This window comes from Haemaphysalis longicornis, unplaced genomic scaffold, assembly GCF_048455015.1.
Source record: "Haemaphysalis longicornis isolate Haplotype H1 unplaced genomic scaffold, Haemaphysalis longicornis Haplotype H1 scaffold_5, whole genome shotgun sequence".
Taxonomy (NCBI): domain Eukaryota; kingdom Metazoa; phylum Arthropoda; class Arachnida; order Ixodida; family Ixodidae; genus Haemaphysalis; species Haemaphysalis longicornis.
In genome coordinates this window covers 40,395,665-40,411,547 of record NW_027526385.1, presented here as the reverse complement: position 1 = coordinate 40,411,547, position 15,883 = coordinate 40,395,665, and the positions used below count along the sequence as shown (strand labels likewise).

At 49.1% G+C, this 15,883-nt stretch overlaps 1 protein-coding gene across 1 annotated transcript in view; it reads right to left on the bottom strand.

The window, feature by feature from the left end:
- LOC144138090 (4-pyridoxate dehydrogenase-like) overlaps positions 1 to 15,040 on the bottom strand; it is a 156,844-nt gene extending 141,804 nt beyond the window's left edge. The window contains exons 1-2 of the mRNA XM_077670182.1: positions 14,872 to 15,040; positions 5,665 to 5,867 (exon numbers count right to left, since the gene is read on the bottom strand). Coding sequence (XP_077526308.1) covers positions 5,665 to 5,867; positions 14,872 to 15,013 — 345 coding nt within the window. The 5' untranslated portion in view covers positions 15,014 to 15,040. The remainder of the gene's footprint in view (positions 1 to 5,664; positions 5,868 to 14,871) is intronic.
- Between the last annotated feature and the right edge of the window lie 843 nt (positions 15,041 to 15,883).

Genomic DNA, 15,883 nt, shown 5'->3' with positions numbered 1-15,883 from the left:
TGTCACCACTACTGCCGTAGAAGAAAGCCAATCGTGTTATTTCCTTAGAGAGGTTCCGTTACACCGAAACAGTTTCCACAATCACACCAGCAACAGATGCAGTTTCGATATTTTTAGATCGAACCCGCCGCGGTGGCTCAGTGGCTAAGGCGTTGCGCTGCTGAGCACGAGGTCACATGTTCGATTCCCGGCCGCGGCGGCCGCTTTTCTGATGGAGGCGAAAAGCAAAAACGCCCGTGTGTACGAGATTTCGGCGCACGATAAAGATCCCCAGGTGGTCAAAATTAATCCGGAGCCCTCCACTACGGCGCGCCTCATCGCCTGCGTTGCGTCGGCGCGTTAAACCCCACAATCAATCAATCATTTTTAGATCGAGATAGGTGATGACGTGGCGACGTTGCGCATAAAAACCACCCACCACGATTTCCTCACGTACTAACTACGGCTCGGCAAGACACACACCACGCGACAGATGAGGATAAGCGGCTTCTTGATGCACTACAGCAAATTCGTAACACAAATCGCATACAGAGCTTTTGGTTCTGGCAATCTTGTTAACGCTGGTCGACTCGACGGTCAAACGGTGTGACGCCATTAGTTACGGATGAACATAGAATACCTTTGAAGCCGCTGCAGAGTTAAGCTATCACCGATTCAGTGTGGAGTTCTAAGGGCTGCATGGACCTTACTATTTTATTGCACTCTAGGAAATAACAGAACAGAGCCGCATTTATTACTGCACGAATGTTGTGGGGGTGCAGTTTTCGCTTCTCGATCAATTGCCGACGACCATTCGGCCGATCGGTATTGTCGGCGTGTTCGGTCAGCGAGGAACTCACACCACGCGGACTGTCGATCGGCCGGCAAGTTCGTGTTGCCGTCGGCGTCGTTCGGAAGTAGGCGTCACCGTCGGCTCGTCGCCATGTCGGCCTAGCCAACGCGCCTAATCTAAAAGCGTGGTAATAGAGTAAAAAAAGATAAATATAGACGACTACGATAGAGTTAATCGTGCTGCAGGAAGCGCTAATTAACGAAAGGTGCCACAGCGACCCGTCGACGCTGAGCAGACGACGCTTGTCTTCGCTGGAAGTGCGAGAAAACAGCCGCCCAATAGCAGGATTTCTGCATCGGGCCGCACATGCGAGAATTGATAATGTACATCAGTCGGAATGGCAGACCCCCAAAACACGCAGGAAAGGGTGGAACGCAGGAACAAACTTAGCAATGAAAGTGGGAGCTTTCCGCTGCACGTAAAAAAAGATGTACTGGGCACTGATGACGTTGACCAGCAACGTAACGATTGCGCTTACTCATTTAGTGTGCTCAAAAATCACATCAGGACCCCTTTAAGTAGGAGCTGTATTATTTAAGCAACAGGCGGCCACGACAAAGCGGTAGTGTATAGTAACCTTTGTGCACCTGAAGAAGGCAACTGTTTTATCACTGAACATAAATGTCCCGCTGTTGCATGGTCCATATAAAAGGTGCACTCATATTAGTACTGCAGGTCTTTTTCTGTCGTTAGAACTCACCATGCACTGTGCTGTATTTTCCGAATACAAGATTTCTCCCGACGGCTTGGTCATTCGGCTTTACGCGTGCATGGATGCGACTACCCAATCGTCTACAAGTGTGTGCGAAAGTACAAAGAACCGGAATGCCTGTTTCGTTATACCGTGGGCCCGCCTGTCCTGTTAATGACGCATTTTCTACATATTTGCTGTTTTGGAATTCCTCCGCGTTCGCAGTAACCACAACCTTAATCCATCGTTTCAGTCTATAGTCCAATGTCTCAGTTTCTACTGCCGACACCCCTCAGAGAGCGTTTATGCCTCGTGATAACCTCCTATTCTGCCGAAACGCGGGTGGCATTCACAAGATTTATCGAAACAGCCCCGTTCTGACATACCCGCCACCATCACGCTGCACCAACTGCAGGTAATCTCGGCGTGCACCGGTGCGCATGTAGTTGATGTGCTCTTATGCATGTGTGCATAAGAGCACATGTGCAGCGCTCGTACTGGCCTGACCTCTACCTATCTGTGCGCCAAAACGGCACAGTCTGTGACCTTGCAACGCCGCAAGAGGCCAGGTTTGCTTACAGCAAACCATGTTTAAGCAATCGCCGTCCTTCCCAAACCAATCTTTTGGGTAAACTTAGACTTCCCAAATTATTTGTCCTGTTTAGTCAGGAAACATGTTCATTTCTGTCGCCTGTTTGTTTGAAACCCACGCCATTGCACCTTCTCCCACCAGCTTTACCACGGATGTCGCCATTTTCATCCCCCCGGCAACCATAAGTGCATTATAGAACTTTTTCTCAACTGTTTGCGGATTGCGGCTGTTACTTCTTATCCCATCTAGCTGACCGTATTCTCTGCTCTTGTCCCAGAATAAAAACGCAGTGCTATCACCTGCCGTCCTCAGAACAATAGACACACTGAAGGTTTCAACAGGACGACCGTCAATATGCTCACAACGCATCCACGGGCACTGCGATTAAGAAGTCCAGTACGTTACGTTATTTTTGCTCACAATTTACTCTTCATGCCTGCGTTCGACTCCTCGAAAAGCTGTTGTGCCTTTTCACCTACTCTTACCGCATTACATGCGTGGTTACCCTCGCGACCTATAAAATTGGTCCGCTCCTTTCTCGCCGCATCCCCGCACACAACGCGGCTGCTTGTTAACGTCTACGCCCAACCACTCCCTGGACCCAGCTTGCCCCTGACCTTGTTCCGTTGTTTCCAACGGGATGGTTCTTTCGCTGCCGGGTCGTGTTACGGCCTTGTGTCCCTTTGTAAAAGACCTCAATGACGAAGCAGTGATTAGCCACTTAATCAGCAACGACATCGCCTTCCCTCCCGGGAAGAAAAAACAATGTTCGGAGATGTTCTGGCTCGCGTTGTTCGTAAGACCTTGGAGCGCCATCTTCTGTCGCCGTTTTCTTGTACCCATGAATACGTTGTCTCTTTAGACTTTGTAAACAGGTCCTCTGCTGCCACGTCTCAATACAGTCGACAAACGATTTTTCGGACGCCTAATTTTTCGGACATGCTTGATTATTCGGGACGTTTCCCGGCACCAGTAAATTGAGCATTGAGGTCGTCGACTGTGTTTGTTGCGTTGCCACTTTCGTCTCTGAATGCATACATTTTTCACCGCACATTTTCGCAGCTGATTAGCCGCCTATGTTAAATTTCATCACATCTCTAACGTTTATTTTTCAAGGCCTTGTAGAAACAGAAGTTGCTAAAATAACCTAGTAATAAACTTCCGAAGTTACACCCACGCGATTTCTTTCAATAAGCTTGGCAGTCACGCTTTCCTTTCTCTATGCGTCCCATCGTTTTCTGAGAAGTTATCTGTCTGCTTAATAGGTTCTTTCTTCTAAAATAAATGCTGATTTCAGAAATACCATTCTTATTGTGTTAGTCCACGTGCTTGACTTAGATGCATCATCGTCCGAAAGGGGTGTGAGTTTTTCTGAAGGCGTTATTTTAAGTTCCGGCCTATAGTGCCTTACAGGCCAGTGGCTTCACTTTCCTGTTTACGTCACCCTCTTGCACCGGCCAGCCTTACACAAACCCTGAACACGGCGTGATCAATACTCTTAACCACTCTTATAACTGGAACGTTGTAGGTAATGTCAGCACCCGCACTTTGGACGACTTTGTTCTTGTTCCTGATTCTGCCGTTCCAACTTTTAACATCCCTCTTTCCTATCTCTCGGTTCTTAATTAAAGTAGCCATTCACCTCTATTTATTTATGTCCGTATACTTAGTTATTGTGCGGCCTCATGCATTAGGAGCTCTCGTCCTAAATTATTATACCGGTTTTAAGGACGATAGTCTTTCTTGTGCTAGCTAATAGCTAAACAAGAAAATTTTGATCCTTCGGTCTGGCTGTCTGTCACCCGATTTTATCAACCTGCAATAAACTGAAAAAATTGTTCGAAGAGATGCGCATATCAGTAACAGCTCTAAACGACTAAAATTAGCGGCATGGGCATACAAGATCACTCCATGCAGTGCCAAATGAACACACGGCTAGCTTAGGCAAATGTCGGTACACACCTGACAAAAGCAACGTTCCTTCAGTAGGAAATATATGCTGGATTGTTTTTTTACGATAAAACAAGATTAAAACACGCGTTAAAAAGGCAGCAATAGTTGCACGCTGTACTTCTTGATGAGGCGCTAGCAATTCAAGCGCGGGAAAACTGCATTGAAATGCTAAATTCGTCATTGGAGTAACCATTGAGGAGGCAACAGCTCGATCGGCGGGCGGAGGAGAGAGAAGGGAAAGCACGTTACGTTAGAGGGGAGACCGAAGTCTTTCGTCTTTTGACGGCATTTGAACTGTATCAAGCAGATACGTGCCATTTCTTTCCCCTGCTTTAGCATCATGTAGAACGATTACTGAACACTAACCTTATTTAACACAATTTTTACATTCCATACTGTCTACATACTCGTGCTGTATACTTTCAGCTTGCCAACTCAAACTAGGGCGAAATCTGTTTCTTACGTCCTGGAGTTGCATAGCGTTTGTGAACTGCACACTTTTCATTCACTTTAATTAACGTGTTATTTTTATTTTTAGGCAACTTCTACAGTATCTGCGGCATGAACATCATGTATCACCAAGACCCGCCGCGGTGGCTCAGTGGCTAAGGCGTTGCGCTGCTGAGCACGAGGTCGCGGGTTCGATTCCCGGCCGCGGCGGCCGCTTTTCTGATGGAGGCGAAAAGCAAAAACGCCCGTGTGTGCGAGATTTCGGCGCACGTTAAAGATCCCCAGGTGGTCAAAATTAATCCGGAGCCCTCCACTACGGCGCGCCTCATCGCCTGCGTTGCGTCGGCGCGTTAAACCCTACAATCAATCAATGTATCACCAAGCTTTATTGAAATGTGGCAGGTAGTTCGGCAACATTGTCGCGCAACCGCTCCAATGCAAGCCATCGATACACGGCAGTCACTGCAGTCTCAATGGGAGCCAGAGTTCCTGACATGTTTTCACCGCCAAATCCAAATTCTCAACCGGCAATCCCCTTGTTTTCATTCCGCACGCGGATCGAAGTGATCTGATCTGATTGTGGGGTTTAACGCGCCGACGCAACACAGACGATGAGGCGCGCCGTAGTGGAGTGCTCCGGATTAATTTTGACCACCTGGGGATCTTTATCGTGCGCCGAAATCTCGTACACACGGGCGTTTTTGCTTTTCGCCTCCATCAGAAAAGCGGCCCGGATCGAAGTGTCATCCCTCTCCTAAAATAGCTCTGTTATGTTAATACTGTAGAAAACCTGCTCCTACCTTAACTCCTCTAGCACAAATCACCGCAATTTTGTTCTGCCATTCTGTGTTCAGATTTCTATACGACTTTTTAAGTATTTTAAAAATAGTAGTTGACTTACTATTGTTTAGTGTAACATAACAAAATTTGGCCTGTCATTTGATTGAGAGGAGTTTTTGCGTGTTTTCTGTATTGTGGGTTTAGTAAATTTTGTGCAACCGTAAACATAAAAATGGTCATAGTAACGAACAGCATTCACTATGGTGACAACTGCATGTGAGCCTCAACTTTCGTTTTGCATTTAAGCCTATTAATGGTAATCTGCAAGAAAAAAAATTGGTGTCAGAAAGCAGACTGGTGACTTACTTTTCCGTCGAATGATAGACAGGCATTCTTCTGCTCCACTGTGTAGTACTGCCAGCTGTTGCTTTCATTTGCGGAAAATGGAGCGTTGAAAGGAACGTAGAGGTCAGGCGCTGGCTCAACTCCGCTTTCGATAACAAGCACAGTGTAGTTTCCTCTTAGAGCGAGCCGGTTGGCGACTACGCTTCCAGCCGAGCCAGAACCAACTAGACAAAAAAAAATTGTGCATGAGTTCTCAAAATATTTGAATACCACGCAAGATATCTGCACAGGCTAAAAGACACTTTGGTTTCATTGTGCCCAAAGTTCAAGACGCGTATCCTAAATTGCGCATGTCGCACTTTGTAGGCACAAGATTAGCCACCTTCAGAGTACAGCGCATGCTAAATGATACGATGCAGGCGAAAGAATGTAAAAAAAGAGTACAGCGAGTTCCGTTGAGATTTTGATGTATATGTTTCTGTCAATTCGAACAGCACTAAAACACGCAAGCAGGAACCTGTATACTTAAATCACTGCACGATGAGGTGAATTTTTCCGAAACCTTCTACCCCATGAGGGCTAACCTGTTCAAAGGCTTCATCATGAGCCCTCCACTACAACTCGTATATCTCAGTAAACGAATAATGTACGAGCCAAACGTTGGGCCACTGCAAATGAGCAGGTTATGTATTCTCAATGCCAACTTCAGTGATGTTCCTTGCCTTTTAGCAGATAACGCTGTCTCGACCAGCACAGCCTAAGAAAATTAGACGCATTTTTACAATCTATTTACCCGCATATAGGGCTGTGTAGTAATTATGCATGTCTGAGCAACATGTACGCCTTCAGAGCACTAGTAAGCTACACAATTTATAGCCCTTCTTTCGACCATAGCAAAATACATTCTTTGGTATTATACGCACTTAGTGGTGTACTAATACCCATCGAAATCTTTTTTTCTTTCATTTGCGCGTGTTTGGCCGCGTTTTCAAGGCAATAAAATGCTTGTGTAACTTTGAAAGCTATGGGGATAGAAACCAAACCTTCCCGCTTCGGAAGCTGAGACCTCCAGGTTGTGCTTGTTTTGCGCTTTACTAGTATTTTCCCTACACCCACGGAACAAATCACACCATTTGCACCAGGCAGTGCAAAATATTAGAGCATCTGAAAGCTAAAACTCAGACGGAAAGTACACCAGTGGAAGGTAAACCAAAAAATCAAACCCGTTCTACCCAGTGTGAAAGCTGTCGGAAGTGCAGAGCAGTGATTCGCCATAATGGGCTGTACCGCCGTTATCCTCTTACTGCTACCACCCCATGCAATCCGAATTTCCCGCCTTCGCGGTGCTGGCGCGCCCCCTGCCTGAAACTGCGCCAGCGGGAGTTCTGTTCTCTTTGTGGTTTTCTCCCCCCCCCCCCTCGGGCCGGCGTTGCACTGCCTCATTTTGCGTTTACTATCGTAAAAAGCAACCCAACGGGCGTCCTTAACTAAAGAAAAGCGGGCGCTGCCGGTTAATTACGTATATTTTTCCTAAAATGTACCTATAGTTTTCTTTGCGCTGAACAACGGGAAGATGTATGACAAGCGCCAGCGGTTCACGAGTTTCGAACGCTTAAACCACTTGGCTTTCGAGAGAGAGAGAGAGAGAGAGAGAGAGAGAGAGAGAGAGAGAGAGAGAGAGAGAGAACCACTTTATTTTACAACTGGGATTTAGGGGGGAGGGATGGCCGAAGCCCATACGGCTTCGGCGACCGCAAGGGCCCGTGCGGTTAGAGTTTCCTGAACCGCCAGGTCCGAGCTCCCCAAGGGCTGTTCCCAGTGGTGGGGCGTGGGGTAGGAGGGAAATGGGTCGTGTGGACACTCACACAGCGAATGAAAGTGGGTATCACGTTGGTGGCAATGAGGGCAGTGTGGTGTTGGAAACTTGTGTGGGTGCGTGTGTGTGAGCGTGGTTCTGTGGGGGAAGCAGTGAGTTTGTAGGATGCGCCACATGTTGGCGGCAGCGTGCTTTAGTGACGGGTGCGGTGGGGGATAGTGCCTGCGGAGGAGTCGGTAGTGCTGGGCGACTTCTCGGTATGTTAGAAGTGCATACCGAGAAGCCGTCGGGACACCGTTGTTAGGCGGAAAAGAGAGGCCTGCTCGGGTGGTCAGTGCTCGAGCTTGATAGTGGGCCGCCTCATTACCACCTATTCCAGTGTGGGCCGGGGTCCACAGCAGCGACACGGGTTGGGTGGGGGGCTTCTTCCACAAGATTTGCAGTGCTACTTTAGATATGGTGCCTTTGGCAAAGTTGCGAAGTGCTTGTTGGGAATCCGTGAGAATTTTCATGGGGGTGGGGGTTTGTGTGAGGGCGAGGGCGACTGCCGATTCCTGCGCTGTCGCCGGGGAGTTAGTGAAAATTGTTATGCAGTTGGTTGGTGCATATGTGAGTGAGGTAAGCACTACTGCAGTGAAGGCTTCCTTGGAGTCATACTGTGCTGCGTCCACGTACAGCGTGTTCTCCGAGGGTGGGTAGTGGGTGTTGTGGTGTCTTGCTCTAGCTTGTCGTCTTGCCGAATGGAAGGTTGTGTGCATGTTTCGAGGAATTGGCCTGATCTTGATAAGTTGACGTAGGTAGTTTGGGATGACCTGAGGTGGGTCGAGGGGTACTGGTGGGTTGAGGTTAATCTGCTGGAGGATCCTTCGTCCCGGGAGGGATTGAGACAGTCTGTTTATTTGAGCTGTTCTGTGGGCCTCGACAAGTTCGTCAATGGTGTTATGGACACCCAGGGCGAGTAGTCTTGCAGTCTGGGCGTGGGGGGGCAGTAGCAGCGCGGCTCTGTAGGCTTTGCGGAGTAGTGCGTCCAAGTCGTTTTTGTTGGCTTTCGGTAGATTCGCGTATGGTAGATGGTAGCAGAAACGGCTTATTATACAAGTCTGAGCCGTTCCATTTCGGATATTCCATGGTGTCTGTTTGTTATTCGTTTTATAAGTCCGATGGTCTGTACAGTGTGATTTCGAAGGGCGCGTTGTGTGAGGGTTGTGCTTCTATTTGCTTGAATCGTAAGGCCTAGGATGCGTAAGTTACTTACATGCGGAATGGGGTGATTATTAATTGATATATGGATGTTGTGTTTGGCGGGGGATTTTGTTCGCGGAGGGCGCAGGATTAAGAGTTCGGATTTGTGCACCGAGCATGTGAGACCGGCTTGCTGTGTTGTGTGTGCGACTGCCGTGGTTCCCAGTTGGAGGACTTCCTCGATATGTGCGTCGCTACCGCGGGGTACCCATAGTGTAATGTCATCTGCGTATATTGCAGATCTGAGTTCCGGTATGTTTTCCAGGCTGCGTGCAGTGGGTATCATTGCCAGATTGAAAAGCAGGGGTGAGAGGACAGCGCCTTGAGGAGTGCCTCTCGCTGGCATTGGGAAGGTTGGAGAAATGAGGGGGCCTAATCTGAGTGTGGCAGTCCTGTCAGTGAGAAAAGTGAGCACGTACTTGTGTGTGCGTTGCCCTAGGTTGAGAGATGTGATCGCTTGTAGTATTGCTGCGTGGGAGATGTGATCAAAGGCCTTGTGTAGGTCTAAGGCGAGGATCGCGGCATTGTCTTTTTTGGAAGGAGCTTGAATGATGTCGTGGTAAATTTGAATGTGTGCGTCTTGAGTTGATAGCCCTGCGCGAAACCCTATGAGGTTGGGTGGGAGGAGGTCTTGTTCTTCGAGGTATCTTGTTATTCTGTTATGTATTATGTGCTCGAGAAGTTTTCCTAAGCAAGACGTAAGGGAAATTGGACGGAGGTTTTCTAGTTCGATTGGTTTTGAAGGTTTAGGGATTAGCGAGATGTTGGAATGTTTCCATGTGGTTGGAAGGGTCCCTGCCATCCAGTGGTGGTTGAAGAGTGTCGTGATTGCGTCGAGGGCTTGATCGTCTAGGTGTCTTAGTATCTTGTTGGTGATTTTGTCGGAGCCAGGAGCTGTTCCGCGTTGGAGCTTTAAAATTGCGCTATGTACCTCTGCAGTTGGGATTTCTGTGTCTAGTGTGGGGTTTGGGTCGCCTCGATATATTGGGTCGGGTGGGGAGGTATTCGCTGCTGAGGGGATGTACATGTTTCGTAGTGTCTGCATGAGTTGTTGTCCCGTGGTGGCCTGCTTATGCAGTAGTTGGGTTATGCGCTGCGTAGTGCGTGATTTAGAAGCTGCGGGGTCCATGAGTTGGCGCAGGAGGGCCCAGGTGCGCTTCATGGACAGTCCTCCCCTCATTTCGTCGCATACTTGGTGCCACTGTGCTCGGGTTAATTGCGCGGCATGTTCTATGATCTCCCTGTGTAATTGGGCAAAGCGTTTTTTGAGGGCCTTTCTGTGTTTGCGGGTTCTCCACCGGCGTTCTATGCTGCGGTACGCCTCCCACAAATGCTGTATGCGTGAATCGGCGTAGGGAACTGGTAGTTCGGGATAAACAAGCTTTTCGTTCTCTTTCTTTGCCTGCATTATTTGGTTGAGCCACCGTTCTAGCTCTTCGTCCGTTTGGTTGGATGGCGGTGAAACGTTTAGGGTCGAGGTTCGGAAACCGTCCCAATCAGTGATGTGTTTTTGTTCCGGTTTTTTTATTAGGGCAGATTTGTACGCGAAGGTTGTTTCAAGAATGTAATGGTCACTGCCAAGTGTGTTTAGTGTGGGTGTCCAGGTTATGCCATGTAGGCAATGGGAAAATACGAGATCAGGTGCTGTGTCCCTTTGTGCGCTGTTGCCTATGCGCGTGGGTATGTCCGGTTTGTTGTGTAGAGTCAGCTGTAGTTCTTGTATTGTTTCCCAGAGGAGCCGGCCTTTTTTTGTTGTTCGCGTGTAGCCCCATGCCACGTGTGGGGCATTGAAATCCCCCATGACCAGGAGGGGTTGACTGCCTGCTTCTCGTAGTGCTTCCATGAGAACGTGTTTGAAGTTGTGTTGGGTGTTTTTTGGGGAGCTGTATAGATTTAGCACGTGTAATTTGGTGTGGTCGGGTTGAAGAGGATATAGTGTGACGAAGCTATGTGGAATATTAATATTTGAAAAGACCCGATGTTCTGCGCTTATATTGCGTTGTACGAGTGTTGCTATTTGGGGGTATTCGGGCGTTTGAAAGGTCTGGTATCCTGTTAGTTTCACAATAGTACCTGTTTCTTGCAGTGCTATAACCGTGGGGGGGTTTTGAATGGTTGAAAGGTGTGTTTGGAGCGCGGGGCGTTTGGCGCGATAGCCTCTACAATTCCATTGCCAGGCAGTGTGTGTTTTATAGGTCGGCATCTGGTTCCATTTCGATTGGTAGGGGGGTGCTGGCAGATGGGTCGGGTGTTGGCATTGCTAGCCGTTGTGGTAGAAGTTCTTTCATGCATGTAAGTAGTTCATTGTGTAGAGCCGTTATAGATTCCTGCATGGCGGCCTGTGCTGCTTTGACTGAGTCGTGAAGTTGTAGATATTCTTGTCGCTGTGTTCGTAGTTCTTGGGCAATATCTATTGACACTGCAGAATTAGCACTCTCTGTCGTTGCCCTTCGTTTGAGTGGTGGGGATTTTGTGTCGGAGGGTTCGTGAGGTGATTGTTGGTTGCATGTCTCTTCTTCAGAGGATGAATGTTGTTGTTGTTGTCTCAATAAGAGATTCTGTTCTTTGAGCTGGGCGTTTTCTTGCCGCAGCTTTAGAATTTCAGCTCGTAGGGCCTGTATTTCTCTGATAAGTGCTTGGTGTGCGCTGGTTTGAGTTGTTTGGGGTTGTGTTGTCGGAGGCGTGTTGAGTAAGGGTTTGGGAAGGCCTTGGGGGCTCACCTGCGTGTTTCTGCCTTGAGATGATCGGCCGGGTGAATGTTGAAGGGCATCTCTGTACGTCAACTCTTCACGGTTGGGTCTTGCTTCTTTATGGAGTTTTCTCTTGCTTGGGGTTGGTGCTCAGCCTGGGAGACTAGGGCGACGATGGGTGGTTGGTGGGGACGTCGTGGTTGGAAGCGGCGGGGACAACACGATGCTACGGTGAGGTGGGAGTCTCCGCAGAGAATGCAGTTGGGGTAGCACGGGTGGTTTTCTGTCGGTGTGGTGGAGCCGCACTTGGTGCATCGAGGCGTAGGGGGCGTGTGGGGGCAGACGTCCTGTCTGTGGCCGGGTCGCCAGCAGTTAAAGCAGGCTTCGGATTTCCTCTTGAAAGGGTAGCAGCGTACGATCGCTGCCCTGTAGCGTACCCAGTATGGTATTGTTGTTCTGTTGAAGAGTATTTGCACCAATGAGGAGTTGTGAGGTCTTTTGGCATTCAGTATGTGAAGCGCTGGGTTGTAGTCAGTTAGGCTTCTGAGTATGGTGCTTGCATCGTCCTCTGTTGGGGCATTGAATATGACACCAACACAAGTGTTGGACGGTGGGGGGATGTGGTTGGAGAGGAGGTATGTTGCTCCTTGATATTGAAGGGTCGTTAGTTGGAGGTATTGCTTGGCTCGCGCTTCTGACGGGGTGCTGATCACAATGAAGTTAGATTTCTGGTTGACTCGGAGTTGATCCTCATTGTTGGGAGTGATATTTGCTTGCCTTTGGACGAGGTCTGCAAGGGATGCTGCAGGTACGGTTTGTAGGTCCAGGCCGCCTTGGGGTCGTAGCACGATTTTGATGTCGTCTTCTGGCAGAGGTTCTGCAGGCGGAGGTGGTTTCTTTTTAGGCTGTTGTCTGCGCTTGTGGGCGTGCTCGCCGGTCGGGGTGCTGTGCATGGGTTCTTTGCTGGAGAGTAGCTGACTGCCGGTGTTTTGGAGGTTCGGTGTTTTGGCTTGACGGCGGATGCGAACCCATCCGGGTTCATCTAGGGTTGCTGGGTCTATTGGTTGTCCTTCTACGGTGTATTCCATGGCGTGGTGCGTATCACGGAGGGTACTGGGTGCAGGCGATGTGCGTCGCGCCGAGCGAACGCCCGCGTGGTTGGCAAAACCGGCAGGCGCCGCTGCCGAAGCGAGCGGCTGCGACGAACGCAGCTACGGCGTGGCGGCCGCGTCTTCGACGGGGGGGGGGGCGAGGAACGTTAGGCTTAGGTTGCAGCTCCGAAGTGGCCGAGTTAAAACCGCTTGTTGTGCAAGTTTTGATGATCTCAGCTCACCTTGGTTGGTATGCGGTGATAGCGGACGGTTAGCTGGTGATGTTGTCGCACGTTTTCGGTGGCTAAATCGCTTCGTTGAGGGCATGGGCGATCTCGAAGCGAGAGCGATGTGAAGACGCGTCCACTCGCTTTGGCCACCTGGCGGCCTCCTTGGCTTTCGAAGCCTGTAGGGTACGCCGCGAACAACAGCGTTACCTAGGGACGCCGCCTTGGTGCTCTATATGCTTGGGTCGGGCGAGCGAGCTAGGACGACAAGGCGAGCGCCTAAAGTGCTCTGCACTTAATAATCAGGTTTCAACGTCAGAAGTTTGACCTAAACCTAATTGGGTCTCAGGCTCACCATGCACGCTGCAATTGATGTGAGGTCACAGGCTGTGACCTATCCGGTTAGATATGTCGAAGGTTTCGACTTCACTTCAAGTTCGGCCGAAGAATTTTAGATTGAGGGAGATTTGCCTACTGTAGTGCTTAGAAAATGCTTGCCGCGTTCCAACCGGCGTCGCCTACCCTTCCCCCGACCTACAGCAAGATGGACCGCGAAAGACCCCCTTCTGCTTGCTGGGCGGAACATATATCCTTCGGCGAAGGTAGAGGAAACGTAAAGAAGAAACAAGAAACAGCGAGACTAGCATTCCACCTTACACGAGCAAGGGGTGTTCAGAGAGCGCCACGTGTGGGTGGTACGCCACCAAAGACTGAAAGGGAGTCGCGTTTGTTGCCACAGTCTGGGCGCGGCCAGCCTGTTTACGCGGGCGCCTCCGCACTTGAGTCGTGGGGGCGCAAATAGTACATTGACCTCCGCGGTCAAATCTTACATCCACCATACCCAATGCTTGTGTGTCACGGAACAAAACACGTTGATTCTAAGTTTCTTTATAACCGTTGTCGAACCGCACTGGATGGCACTCATGCCCAGAAAATGACGCCTCCAAAAAAAAAACAAGTTACAAAATCCGCTCTTACAAGACCTATAAAATCCAAAGTTACAAAATCCAAAGTTGCAAGCCTGCTCTACTACTGCCCATTTCATTGCGACAAACAACCGAGTATGTTCTGCTTATCATACTCGTAAGGATGCTGAGTGTTTTAGAACCGTTTTTATATCACAAAAACCATTAACCATGCCCCTTGCACGACTCAATCTCAAACAATTCACAACATTTTCCCACCCTTTATGGTTCGAGCTGGCTCCCATCGTTTTAGTCAATTTAAACGTCTATTTATGCAGCTAACAAGATATTATCATTGCCTTATTGGCAAGCATGCATTGAACCGTGCAAGACATTTTCATTGCTCTTTCTTCGGAGGCATGCAAATAAATATTCGTCACCCAGCTATCGATCCGCGGTGAAGCACTGACGTGCGTCGGACCGACCGGGTGCTTTCGTTTTATGCAAATACATCTTTGGTGCTTTCCATTAAACTAATCGTGGTTGGAGGAGTCCAGCCTTACAAAATGTTGAGTTTTTGATACCGCTTCTACACAGGCTTTGCAACTGCCACATGCCTCCGCCGACGCACCTGTCGCAAGCCGTCTCGACCGCATCAGTCACCGCTTACACGCGTTGTAAATTATAGTGTGCAGCTATTGAAAGGCGGCAAACGATAATTTAATGAGATGGATAGCGATGAGACGCCGATACTGCTGGACACCAAAAAAGAGCGACCGGCAGCCCATGCCGCATCTAAAGCGAGAAAACTTGACCACTGAAACCGTTATAACGCAAAACACGGTTGGTATGATCGGGCCAAACCTCAAGTCCTAGAGGGTGTCGAACGAGGGGCTCACTATTGTTTAAACACTCAACAATAAATCTTCTAATATTTGTTACATTCTGCTTCCACAATGACTGAGGTTTTCTTTCACTGAATAATGTGCAAATGTATGAGTCATCCCAGTAGTTTATTTATAACAAACTTTCCGGGCGGCAATTAGTTGAACCGGGTGATACATGGGCACAAAGACCAAAACTTCTGCGTTAAGGTTCCTAAGCAATACTATCATCTCTCAAAATGTCATTAATTATGCAACAGCCATGTGCGCTTGTTTATTCCTATGTTCACGAAACCGAGATAGGTCCCGCCGCCCACATTTCGCTTTTAATTGTGTTGGAAATCCTGAAAGACGTGGTGAATGGAAGGCTTACCCACGATGTAGTCATAGCACTCTACCTCAGGTTGTTCTCGTTTTTCTGCTTGAACTACTTCCTCTCCTTCCAAGGCTAGGGATTCGTGTAGAACGGATAGCGAAAAGACGCAAATGAAAAACTTTGCCTTCAGCTTATCCATGAAAACTGAACTCGAAATGTTGCTTGTGTCAAAACAACATTCATACAGGAACCAGAAAGCTATCCCTCGCAGACTCTCTTGCTGCCGACCTTTTATTTACTTGCTTTTCCTGGCATACATTTTGTCATTTCAACTAAGCCAATCATGTCTGTAGAATCTTTATGACATTCCACGAAATTGGAATCATTTTGTTGTTTCGTGACATTTAGGTGCCGGTGTTCTTCGCAGTTAATGATTGCTATGTATTGTGGGGAGCGCCTTGGCACGACGCATTCTGGCCTAGAGGGTGTTGCTAGAGCCCCTCGACATGCGCACCCTTCCCTCGCCCTCCTCGCCTTCCGTGCGGCCACCGGGCCGCAAGACTTGGAGACGTCGGCGCCCGAGGGATGGCGCTGGCGGACACGGAGCAGAAGCAGCGATGGGGAGGAGCGGGCGGTTGAAGAAGAACCGCGTGCGGGGACTGGGGGTCGGGACGCAGAGTGTTGTTGGTGTGTGCGTGTGTATGCCCGGACAAGGATGTAAGTAAAGATTTCTTTCACGCAACCGCGGTGTGCCTCACTCCTTGGCATGCCGTAGAGAGCAGGCCCACATCTGGCGCCCGAACGTGGGGCTGATTTCAAGCCCACCCGTGGACATTTGCTCTCTGCGGCTGCCGGGAAGGGGTCCGCTGCGGTTTGGGACGGCATTCTTTTGTTCCGGGAAGGAATAGCCATTTTGGCAGTGGGAGACCAGGGCTTGGAGCCGTATAGATGCATGTTTGTAAATTAGTTTTGAGGCCAAGGTTTTTGTTTGCTTAGGTTTTACGATGACTGTAGATGCATGACTGAGGGTTTTCTTGCGTTCTTTTTTCTGTTGTTTGGGTAACGGCCT